This window comes from Eptatretus burgeri, chromosome 1 (genome assembly GCF_056783735.1).
Source record: "Eptatretus burgeri isolate ZD-2024b chromosome 1, Ebu_testis_v1, whole genome shotgun sequence".
Classification (NCBI taxonomy): Eukaryota; Metazoa; Chordata; class Myxini; order Myxiniformes; family Myxinidae; genus Eptatretus; species Eptatretus burgeri.
In genome coordinates, this window is record NC_140961.1 from 138782276 (window position 1) to 138795728 (window position 13453).

Here is a 13453-nt window from a genome sequence, read left to right on the forward strand (position 1 = left end):
GGAGAAGGTGTTCAATAGGGTGCCTCGGGAAGTGGTGCAATGTTTCCATGAGAAAATAACGTGTGGAGGATTGGTTAGTTCGGGTAATTATGGCAATGTTTAGATGGCTGAAAAACTTCTGTGAGGGTAAATGGGGTGCAGAGTGAGGATTTTGAAGTGAAAGTGGGTGTTCATCAGGGGTCAGTCTTGAGCTCAATCCTGTTCATCATGGTCCTTGAGGCGACATCACAGGAATGTAGAGGAGGCTCACCTGGTGAACTCCTGTATCCTGATGACCTCGTGCTAATAGCCGACAGTGTGGAAGAGGTATTGGGAAAATATACAATATGGAAGGAGAGTGCGGAGGCCAGAGGACTGAAAGTGAATACAGGGAAAACTAGAGGGGAGCACTCTGCAGAGTGCAAAACCTCCGCCGCCAATACTGATAGGTCACTCAAGTGAACCTGATATCCTATTCATTCAATTTGATGTCAACAGTGCTCACAGAGTTATAGTTTGCAACTTTCCCTTTTACTTTTAACTTTTACATACTCAATTCATTCGTCATAACTAGATTCCTTGAGACAGAAATTGATTTTACGTGGGTATATCCACCTGAAGTTCCAAAATCAGCCGTAATTATAATTTTGTTGGAAATCACTCATAACATGTTTTTTCAAATATTTTTTCAAAATGGCCACCATAGCAGCCATATTGGACTTTGGACCAAGTCCAAAATCAAATGGTATGATCCTTGGACCATACCTAATCCCCCAAGTTTCGTTGAAATCCGTCGAGGAGTTTTTCCGTAATACTGTTCACAAACAAACAAACAACCAAACAGACAGGGGTGAAAACAGTAACCTCCGTCCATCTTCGATGGTGGAGGTTAAAAATTGCTTCTATCGTGCCCCTTCCTAGCATGAAACCAAATTGCATTTCATGTATATTAACATTCTGTCTTCTCAATTCATCCATGACTCGACCACTTTCATTCCAGGGTCCAGCAGCTTCGGACCCTTATAGTCGCTCTGAACTAAGGCATCACCCTTCCCTTTATAAATATTCATCATTACACTCTTCAACCAGTCATCTGAGATAGATGTCTCCCTTATAATTGCATTTATCAACTTTGTGATTGAATTCACTTCAATATCACAAGATGCCTTCAGCATCTCTGCGACAATACCAGTGCTGCCTGCCGTGTTACCATTCTTCATTTCATCAATGGCTTTCTTCACCCATTCATTCTTTATCTCAGGTGGTGGGCCCTGCACCGGCGCTCCTGCCTTCAGAATATCCCTGCTCCAAGGGAACTCCTCATTTAGCAGGTGCTCATAGTAACTCCTCCAAGCATTTCTAATCTCCCCATGGTCAACCGGTACATTTCCCATATAATCCTTCACACATTGTTCTCCGATGAGATCCTTATTTTGACCGATCAGTTGCTTTGCTATCCAAAATATCTCTCCTTTACTGTCTGTATTATTGATCACATCTGAAAGTGAATCTGTACTAATCTTTCAGGCTTCTAAACTTCCCTTCTTGTCCCACGTTTAGTCACGAAGTATTCTTCCTTGTCCCCTCCCTTTTTCCAAATCCTAAACGGTCTTCCTTTTTCTTGAAGTCATATCCACCTCATTATTCCACCACCATGTAACCTCATGGATAGTGGGGCCCTTCGACCAGCCACATGTCCTTATCAATAGCACGCAGCAGCAATCTTTTAAAGAGACCCAACAATTCTCTACGTCCTCTCCGACCATCGAGTTTCCAAGATCAATTTCCAAACGATCCCGAAAGAAATGTTCCATTCCATTCTGATCTCTTAGTTTCTATACTCTTCTCCTTGGGACATAAGGTTTCCTCTTTTCCCTACTCCAACTTAACTTGACACAACACACCAGCAGCCAATGTGAGGCACATTCTTCTCCACCTATTGTTTTCACATCCTTAACCAACTTCCAAAATCAAATAAAATAAATCTAATCTCTAAACGAGAAAGTAGTCTGTCTGGCTCTTTATACCTCCGGACTCATAAGTGATCAGTCTGCTCAGCCTCTTCTTAAACATTGTGTTGCAGACGGCCATATTGAAAGCATCCCCAAACCTCAAGTATTCTTACACCTTCAGTGTTTCTAACTCCGAAACCTGACTCACCATGCATACCCTCATATCCTTCTGTCAGCTCTGCAACATGTCCATTCAAATCCCCTCCCATCACAACTTTGGATGGAAGTCTTAAACTATAAACAAGATCAGGACATGTATCAGGCATGTGAGACAGCCTGGCATCATCTACTGCTTGCCAAGCTTGCTTCCTGCAGAATACATGGACACTTTCATACCAAGTTTTCTGACTTCTCCATTCACACAGTCATTGCATTGCTAGGAATGGGATATTTTGCTCTCCTCTCAAAGTGGAAGCCAGAGTGCTCCAAAGCAGCATCGTAAGTATAGTCTGTTGTGAACTCAGATGTAGATCTGCATTGGCGGACAGGTAGAACAGATGGATTTAACAGAACGTTGATTGAAATACGCAAGCCTCTGAGAAGTAAAGAGAAGTTGGTATTTTGTCAGAGCAAAAACACAAAGGTTAATGATGAAGTGTTAACCTCTGAAACGTTAGCTTCCCTTTGCTTCCCACATTGGTTAGCATATTTCGATTAATGTCCCGTTGATTTTATCTATTGTTCAACATTTCTGCTGATGCAGATCGACACTTGCCTTCACCAAGACGAGTTCTTCATGTTATATATACTGTATTTCCACAGTTATCCACTGAAAGACATTCAATCCCTTTATCCTCTCAGCCTCAAATTCAGCCCAGACTTTTCTTGAACCGACCATTTGGCAAAGCTGGTTTCCAAAGGAGCTGCAGACAGGGGTTCCTCCATTATTCCAAGTCATTGCTTGAAAATCAGAACTACTGACAGCAGACAAAGCATTGTCTGTACCTCACTCAACGACTGCACACCCTTTTGATCTGGCACACCAGTTTCACAAGTCTCCAGGATTCTCTGAAATCAACTGAAGCCCTAATGATTGGCATCTCCTGCGATGAGGCAGAAGAAGCACAAGGACTGTTGCTCTCACATCACAGGCAGATTGGTGGCCTCTCTTTTTTACCATCTATCCTCTGGTCTAGCTTCGTTTGCTCTTCGATCCACCCCAGTTCTGCCAGGATGCATACCTTCTTACAATAATCCCCTCCAGATGAAACTCCCAAAATCCTGACTTCCTGCCATCCTATACTCTATCGTTAGTCTTTTCTCTTGCTTGTGGAACCCCCTTTTAGCGGCAGTTCAATCACACCCTTCCCTCCAGGATTTCAAGTTGGCGGTATACCACCATCTTATCTCCCATCCCAACTCGTTATCTTTTCTATCCCCCATTACTTTACCTAACCCAATCCTCTGACTTGCAGGTTACTATGCTTCCTCCCCTCCCCCCTCGCTTTTTCTGTTTGTTCATTACCTTGCTTATTGTTTCCCACTGTCAGTAAGATGCCATTGTTTCCTTGCCCTTCCATGAGCCGAGATTTCATCAACAAAAAGTAAAATGAGGGGAAATTTTAAAAATAAATAAATATTTAAAAATAATAAGTAAGTAAATAAATAAATAAATAAATAAATGAATGAATGAATGTTCCTCACCCCTGGCTGATATCAGGATTGCTTCCACAGCCTTTGCGGTTTGCCCCATTCAGGAAACTCCGCTTGGTAGCATTTGAAATAGCAATAGGGAGCCTGGGGGGGCCCACAGGAGATGATCGCACTGAGGAAGGAAGTGGAGGGGTATGTGGCAAGTTGTACAAGTAAAGTTAAATTACAAATAGTTCAGAAGTTCCAAAAATAGTGATTCTATCATCTCTGAAGGATTTCAGAAAGTAACAAACATATCCCACACACATACTACTGAGCAGGCCTGGGTAGCACTGCAGTCTCTAATGTGGCATAAGATGGAGACTGACATACAAATCGTTTTCCTTTCCTCAAATGGTTTAGGGGTAGATAATTAATTTGGAAGCGAGTTTATTAGTTTGGTTAAACAATCCAGGAAGCGATTTGTTGTCATGGAGATAACATCATGTTTCCTATAGCAGCTATCCTGTATAACGCGAGTTAAAATAATGGTGCAAACTTTAAATTGATGTTTTTTTGGCTTCAGATCATTTTCCCAAAAATTTCAATGCATTCACACAATCATTGTGAATCAAGGAAAGCATGTAGATGACCTGGTCATGAAGGGATACGTTTTTGGGCGTTAATGATCGTCATGAAGTTTCACAATTTCTGATTAACTAGAATGAATGAAAAAGTTATAGAAATATCCTTTTTTGTTACTTAGGAATATGTTGAGGAGAAAGAAAGAGAGAGAGAAAGAGAAAAAGAAAGAAAGAGAGAGATATAAACTGTTGCAATGAATATAATTAAAACTAAAAACCAGAGTAAAATTAATGGCGCACCATCACAAAAATCCCCATGCTCCCCACCTCAAGAAAAGATAAAAGATAGCAAAAAGTTCCACCAGGAATGACCCAATACCAAATTTTGAGTTAAAAAAATTCCCCCCGTTTTGTCCCATGTGACCCTTCATCCCCACCCCTGGACATGAACCGGGGGTCAAATTCCCCAAATAGTTACATATTTCATGCATCCCCCAATGTTAAAAAAAGAAGTAATAAAAATGTGCCCATAATTGTATATATTTTTTGGTACTTGACCTTTTGACCCCTCCCCACAGGTGGGGTCAAAAATGATATAGCTATTGCACCTTTTTGCCATGTGGTGATCACAACTACCAAGTTTGGTGAATTTCTGCACAACCTTTTCTTTTTTGGGGGGGTGGGGGGGGGGAGAAGATAGTGTGACGGACGGACAGATGGAAAGACGGAGCCGATTACAATATCCCCAATTTTTTTCAAAAAGTGTGATTATAAGAAAACAACAAAAAGCTTCCCGTTGCAGTTTCTTCGCGAGTTCAAGCGGATTTTCAGCTTTGTGATATCATCTCCAAAAGCTAGGAATACCACATCAGATCTGTCTCTTTTAACTGATATTGTTTGTTCCCTCTCCTCTTAAAATGTATTGTGGATCTGTTCCCATCATCTTCGGCGTTCTTACTTGGTGCTGTTGAATCGATTTCGAGTTTGTGCTCGTCTCATTCTTGACTGGGTCACATGCTCGTGTTGTAAGCCTTCCATGTTCTCACTTACTTCTCTCAAGCTCGTCTTTATCACCAACTCTCCTTTAATGACTCAAATTTTTCAACAATTTATTTTTAAGTCTTTAAATATTTTTTTTCATTTCCTACACAAAACCCTTGCCACTCATTCTTTCATTCTTCCCCATTACTCTATCCTTCACCCATTCAACATCATAATTCTCTTTTAAATCCCAAAAATTTCCTTTTTACTCCTCCTTAAGACCCTGTCACACCTTGACGTTTTAGCCAGCGTATGGCAAGGTATCAAAATGTATGTAAAACGCTGGCATACGCTGAACTATTGATGTTTTTTTTTTTCTTTCAGTTTTGGACATATTCATAACGAGTTGGACGTATGCATAACGTATTAGTAACATACACAGAACGTTTCGATAACATATAGATAACTTATATCAACGAATGCTGAGCGTGTTGTCGGCGTTCACAACCTATGCCCAACGATAGTCTAACTTGTGCATAACGCGCGGCAGCGTATCGCCGATCACGTGGCGTAGCCTATTAAAAGGCTGCGGCTCGACGATTCAAATCATAACCGCACCAAATATCGAAGTGTCAAGCAACTGTCACACCTTGACGTTTTATCCAGCGTATGCCGACGTATGAAAAATTTGCCGAATACGCTGGCACACGTCGAATATGTTATGGGTACGTTTTGTATACGTTAATAGCATGCTGGCATACGTCGTAGTAGGCTGGCATACGTCGACAAATTTTCAGCATGTTGAAAATTTTGCCATACTCGGCGTATGACACATTCCGCATACGCTGGCCATAAGTTGTCGGCGCGTTACGCGATCATTGACACACGTTACTTGTAAGTTACTCATAAGTCGAAACACATCGAGGTAATGTTTAGCATCAGTGTTCCAGACTTCCTGGTTTTTTTTTTCTTTGGCATGACTGTGATGTTGACACTTCGATTTCTAGTGCGGTTATGATTTAAATCATTGAGCGGCAGCCTATTAATTATATTATAACCGCACTACAAATCGAAGTGTGAAGTGTAAAGTGTGAAGAAGTAGAAGAACCAGGAGGAGGAGGAGGAGGAGGAGGAGAAGAAGAAGAAGAAGAAGAAGAAGAAGAACCAAAAAACCAGGGAGTCTGGAACACTGACGCTAAACATTACCTCGATGCGTTTCGACTTACAAGTAACGTGTGTCGACGTGTGTGAACGATCGTGTAACGTGCCTACAACACGTAACTCATAGGTTAGAAATAAGTTTCGGGTATGCGAAACATTACCTCGACATGTTTCGACTTGTGAGTAACTTACAAGTAACGTGTGTCGATGTGTGTCAACGATCGCGTAACGTGCCTACAACTTATGGTCAGTGTATGCGGAAAGTGTGAGTCATACGCTGGCATACGTCGAAAAATTTCAAGCATGTTAAAATTTGTCGACGAGCTCGGCATATGCCAGCGTACTACGACGTATGCCAGTGTGCTCAACGTATACAAAACTTACCCATAACGTATTTGACGTGTGCCAGCGTTTTATACAAATTTTTCATACGTCGGCATACGCTGGCTAAATCATCAAGGTGTGACAGGACCTTTACAAAAGTTTCTTAATAACAACTCAACCATCTTTTAAATGACATTTGAAGATGGTTCATCTCCCTTCAATGGCCTTTCCAAAAGTCTTGCACGCATACAGCTTCTTCTTCATCTTCCCTATTTGTTTCTTACATTATCAATCGCAACCCCCCATTTCTCATCGCATTCATGCAACACTACTTTTCTTCATGCTTTTAATTAATCTTAGGATCCATAAAAGAAACCCAGTCTGCAGCAAGGGTGGGCTCACGATCATTAACCTCTCATGTCTGCATCTCCAACATCTTCCCCACCACATCTCCATATTTCTCCCACCTCCCTAAAAGTGTGGACCACCAATATTCGAGGTATTTATTCAACAGATTCCTCTATCTCTCTCCCAGACCATTATCACTTCCATCTCGACGAGCCCCTTCCCTATACTGGTGCCAATGTTGTCTACATCAAAAATTCACTTCCTCGCTGCCTGTTGTCTGTGATAACCCCTCCTTAGCCCTTGTAATACTTCGAGATTTGTATAACTAATGTTTGTCTGTGTCGTGTACCATCTAATGAAGGATGACGACTCCATGATGCAATCTGCCCTCACACAAAAGGATTGGGCTTCCATCTCCACAACATCTGATATAGATTCCACTCAATACTTTCAAGAAAGCTTACTCTCTCTGATGCACCAGTTTATCCCATCCTATTTGCAGCTATGGTATCCATCCTCTTAGCATTGGTGCACCAAATTCTGCAATGAGGCAGTTATGGACAAGCAGTTTGCTTTCCCAACATGAAAGGTTAACCCAATTGAGGAAACTTTATCTCACTCTGTATGGCTTGCAGGATGTATTGTTGTGAATCTGGAAGCCATGAGCATGAGCACACAACATTTAGGTCCTATAGCTCAGTTATTTCGAAAAGTGAATGTGGATAGATAGCTCCCCTTTCCCTCGTGTAATGGGTGAATAAATGTAAATGCGCTGTGAGTTACTTTGATAGTCAGGGTTTTCTTTTATTTTACACCACCAACGATAACACCAACGAAAACCCTCTGCTCCCGGCATTCTCCACACGCTCGCTGAAATGCGCGTGTGTTCAGAATGCATTCGCGAACTGAATTCCATTTCCTAATATGGACAAGAATCGGCTCGCTTGGGCACTCCAAGAAATGGGATGCGACAGCCACCACCCAGCAATGAGCGAACTGAATTCCATTCCCTAATATGGACATGAATCGGCTCGCTTGGGCACTCCAAGAAATGGGATGCGACAGCCCCCACCGACGGCGAACGAGTCACGCCAGAAGCGAGCCGCACCCGAGAGGGATAAGAAGGGAACGGAGACACATAAGTGGGCTCTTCTGGGTTCTTGCTTCTTGGTTGGCGGTTGTTCGGAGAGCACGGAAGGTGGTTGGTGGTTCTTCGGTTGAATCGACTCCGGATTGTGAAGGATCGGCGCCTCGTCTTCACCAGCGAGTGTTCTGGAGCACGAAAGGATCTGCCGGAGCTCGGGAGGCTGATCGCGGCTCGCCGGTGTCTGGATTCGGCTCGCCTCTCGCTGGTGCCCGGTGCGAATCAACTTGAAGACCACACGAGGTGGACAGATCCGAGGCAGGTTCTGGTCTGCAGCTCGCCTCTCCATCCGAGCTGGAGGCCTCAATAAAGACCGCTTTTGGTCCGATTCTTTTGGGTGTGTGTGTTTGTGGCGCCAGTCTGCTAAATAATGAATTAAGTGCCTTGCTGTGCATACCTGCTCATCAATATTCGGATAACTCTGCCCTTACGTGCTCCCCTCATTTCCCTATTGTTTGATAAATATCCCCATTTGTTAAATGTATCAGCTCGTTCGTGTCCTTTCCTCCATTGGCTTAGCATGCTGCATGTTGGAAAATTAGCAAGGCTGTTATGCCGCTGTAAGGGGACATTTGGACCGACGGAGCTTGGTGGCCATCCTCTCGGGTCACACATGGTTCGAGTACGCTAGCGTTTCGTTCCGTACGGGTGCCATCGAGGGTGTGAAGACTCAGTAAATCGCCACGTGGATCTCTCGGTATTTTGAAAATTGGCAAATAACCCAGTACCACGTGGTCGAAATATTGACGCTTCACGGTCCGATAAGGGACCCGTACTCTTCGGAGTTTTCCTAAAAAGTACGATATAAATTCCAGGTGATCGGTGGAGTCGACTCTACAGCTTCTCCTTTTTCTATTCTCTTCAGCCACTCCATCTCCTGTCTGCCTGGAAGTTCACCACCATCACAGCCATCCACAGGAAGGTGTAAAAAAAAACCCAACAAATCCTTCCAACAATAGGACAAAAAACCCAATTCCAATTACCGGTATGTGTGAAGTGATGAAATGTATCACTTCTGCCAATGTCAAGTCTTTCCTCTTTTCAAACAACCTTATCACCATCAGTTTGGATTTCATCACTGTCACAACTGTGGACATGCTGTTGCTCCTCTCTCAGTAATGGTTGAAGGCCTAAAATCTCAAACAAGAGGTTATGACCATCTCCCTGGATATGTCATGGGCATTCCACAGTCCAACATGTTGCACCGCTTGTTGCATACAAGACCGTCTTTTACCTGTTTTTATTATTCCCTCCATCCACACAGTTAATGTGTTGCTATCAATGGAACCCTCTTTCCCCTCTTCACATATCTCTTTTCATGATCAAACAATGGAAAAGTTAGTCTTTTGAAGAAGGCCAAACTATCACACATGGCCCCTCCTGGGTCAGCCATGTGTATAAGCTTGCAAAAGCAGAGGTATCCTAAGTCATTCCAAGTCCCCTGGAAAAAAATAATATCAGAAATCACAGCCTAAAAGGCCTTTGCCAGGAGCTCAGTGAAGCTCTCCATGATTAGCTGGCATCCAAAATTAACATTCGTTTCCTGAGAATATATGGCATCGAACGCTCTCAACATTATTGGCATCCCTCACGATGAGGCCAAAGCATAGGGGCTGTTACTCTGGCATCACAAGCAGGTCGGTAGCCTTTCTGCTGTTATCAACTGCCTCTCCTCTAATCCAGCTCCCTCTGTTCTGATGGTCCTCTAACCCTCCACAGCTATTTCAGGCTTTTCAATCACCACCACTCTTCTCTCGTTGGCAAGTCAGCACTCATCCCCACCCACAATAAACACTAACTCTCATTAACCAAACCCAACCCTTTTACTTGCAGGTTACTACGTTTCCTTAAACTCCTCTCTCTATTTTCCTGTTTGTTATTTTACTTGCTTGTAGTGTCCAACTGTGGCCCTGGTCCCACTGGCTGACACAAGACAGGGTTCAATTCCACATGAAGGATTGAATTGTTGGTAACATAAATAACCCAGCTGGCTTCACCCAAGAATAATATCAATGAACCCCAAAATAAGCATGAACATTCTACCTTCAGGTGGCGTGTTGGGGACATCACGAGGCTTCACGAGATCAGGCTGTACCAACTCGAACCACCAGAAAAGCTCTGCCACAAATGCCATGAGGTTATTCTGTATACAGAATACAACAGACGAATGCGTGCATGGTTGGCCACATCAGTAGAACCAGGCATGCTGACCCGACACTTGCATGTTTAATCAAGAGACAGCATGTTGTACTTCACAAACATATTAATCGATGAGTCCCAATGAGGATGTAAAATTAAGTGAAACACAGAAAATATATATATATATATATATATATATATATATATATATATATATATATATATATATATATACATACATACATATACACACCTTTGTAACATGCAATTGTTGTTGCATTTGTGTGCTCCTGTGTACTTTTATGTATTTTTCTATCGCTTTGAGAAATATGACTATATAATTGTGTGTGCTCCTTCCATGTCATTGTAAGAAGTTCCTGCTGTCGTAGAATACAGATTACCATTTGAACCGCTACATTAAGCTCCCATTATGGCTTCTTCTTCTTCTCCTATGCCGGAAAGAAGGCTTTAAAAACAGGTATCGTTAGGATTAAAGAAACATATTTTCGTTCCAAGTAAATCAATCATTAGTTTTCCAACCAAGCAACAAGATAATTTACTTTACAACGGTACTATTTTTTGTTATTCTACGACAGTGGGACCTCTAAAGCTCAAAGTCATGCTTCTTCTTCTTAAAGCAACACACACACACACACACACACACACACACACACACACACACACACACACACACACACACACACACACACACACACACACACACACACACACACACACACACACACACACACACACACACACACACACACACACACACACACACACAGTTTCCCATCCTAGTACACTTCACCTTTTTGGTGAAGTGTGGAGACATGCCCTGAAAACTTGTGATTATGACATGAATAGCAAGGCAGAATACCTTGAGATGTGTAGAACCGTACAGTATATCCTCTCGTGTGAGGGTGCAGCAGGCCTGCAGGTGCGCATCACAGAATTCCCGCAACAAACCCAGGTTGTGCAAACTGTCTGCCAGTGAAAGCACCTCACGTAGGCACAATGCTAGGGGAATTCAAGAAAACAATGAAAAGGTCGAGTATTTATTTATTTTGGAGCTCCAAAAGCTCGGGTCAGAATAATAAATCTTTCGGTTCACAACAAAAGGCAGTGAGTGGATAAACCCTTCTTTTGCCATGAAGCTAAAGATATTTTATATAGCCATACTTTAAAAAAAAAATTTTTTTTTTTTTTACTTCGAAGTGCAAATACTGCCACCAATTTCAAAAACAACTACAGAAATATTATATATACACCCATTGCTCCCTATGTAAGATTGCAAGTTTAAAATAAATAAATATAAACTAAACCAAAACTGAAAACTTCTTGAAAAATTGTCATGCAGGAGGGCGGGAGTGCCCGCTCGTAAAAAAAATAAAATAAAAATAAAAAAACAAAATAAAATGTGTGAACTTGTTTTGAATGATACAAACTTGCATAATTATCAAATGAACAGATCATGAAAAAAAATATATATATATATATATATATATATATATATATATATATATATATATATATATATATATATATATATATATATATATATATATATATATTAGTGGGACAGTGACCAAATCAAGCAACGTACCCTGCAAAGGCAGATAATCAGGACAGTAATAATGGATGAGGGTGGTGAGTGCAGCCCCATCCGATAGGTCCTGCACCAGGCTCTCCAGGACAGGGAAGCAAGGCAAGCCTCGAAAAGACGCTTCACGGCGGTACCGAACCTGTGCCACCAGAGTAATGCATGTAACATTACTCCCAACACATTCCTATCACTCTTGGGATCTGCAAGCTGAAGACCAATACGTACACTGTATTCTGCTTAGACTTGCACCACACCAAGAAAGCCATGAAGTTGAATGCACATTGACAAGAGCAATAAAAAAAAATTCAAGAAAATAAAATAAAAAAGCAGCAATGAAGCATCCTCATCCTGAAAGAGTGGTGCAGTAATATGAATACCCATATACTGTATACCAAGTGTTCCCAAAAGTATTGGGACACAAAATAAATGTGGTAGGTTATGAATTCCTTATGGAATTGTAACTTCAATGCTGGTCTGCCAAACATCAAATTCAGTGTTGGTTTGTCAGCTCAGATGTCGATAATATATTGTACCAAATGCTTGAAGTAATATTTAATTTGGAGATGTAACATTGCAGGATTCCTCCTTCAGAGCAAGAGGAAGTTCAGTGGCACATTGTTGACCATGGGCTTGGCAGTTTGGAAAAACTGCACGTGCAAGTTGCGAGCGTTTCATTACAGTTTGGGTGTGTTGTCCCAATACTGTCAGAACTAGAGAGTTCATTGAACACGATACCCCACACACAGTTAATTAAATTGAATTAAAAAAAAAAACCATGATTTTAACAAAAGTTAAAAAAAAGAAAATCCGAAAGTTTAGTGCTATTAAAGTCGTCCAGAAGCAGTCCTGAACAGCACCCTTATATACCACCCCATTGAATCTTTATTTAAATTGAAGTAGTGTCAGACCCCACTATTCACGGATTCGTTATGCACGGGCCATAAAGTGTGGCCCGCTTCGACATATTCGTATTTTTGTTGTTGTTGTTAAACTCACTTCAGGACTTGTCTACTATATCCATCTGGGAAATTGAAAATCAGCTAACATCACAGAATTACATGAAAAAGGTGCAAAATCAGATCCACTCAACTACAGCCCAATTAGCTTAATGTACTTCCAATCATCAGTTTGGATTCAGACCTGGTCACATCATCGCAGTTGACATAAAATCATTCCTTTTCTTCAACTCCAACAGCCTCATCTCAAATCATCAATTAGACTTCAGACCTGGTCACTCTACTTCTAATCTCCAAACAATGGTGGAGGCTCTCAATATCAGACATGAGATCAAAGCTGTTTCTGGACATATCTCGAGCTTTTCATCATATTACTGCCTTTGGAATCCAAGGCCAACTCTACTCTTGGATTACTGACATCCTTCACTCTCGTAGACAACGTGCGGCTCTCAAAGGAACCCTTTCATCTCCGCTCCCTGTCAAGGCTGGAGTACCCCAAGGCAGTGTCCCAGGCCCCGTATTATTATTCCTAATCTTCATCAATGATCTCACTGACTGTTTGGAAAATCCTCTTTGGTAATGACTCCACTCTATGCCATGACATCTCTCATCCTTCTGACAGATGGGCAGCAGCCTCTCCCCTCTCC

General features: G+C 41.9%; 1 protein-coding gene across 5 annotated transcripts in view; it reads right to left on the reverse strand.

Annotated features, from left to right (window-relative positions):
• The window catches only part of CAMSAP1 (calmodulin regulated spectrin associated protein 1), a 132914-nt gene that overhangs the window by 34054 nt on the left and 85407 nt on the right, over positions 1 to 13453 (reverse strand). For all 5 annotated transcript variants that reach the window (XM_085844830.1, XM_085844821.1, XM_085844836.1 and 2 more), the window contains 4 exons: positions 11851 to 11989; positions 11125 to 11264; positions 10149 to 10248; positions 3636 to 3756 (listed from right to left, as the gene is read on the reverse strand). In XM_085844830.1, coding sequence (XP_085700956.1) covers positions 3636 to 3756; positions 10149 to 10248; positions 11125 to 11264; positions 11851 to 11989 — 500 coding nt within the window. The remainder of the gene's footprint in view (positions 1 to 3635; positions 3757 to 10148; positions 10249 to 11124; positions 11265 to 11850; positions 11990 to 13453) is intronic.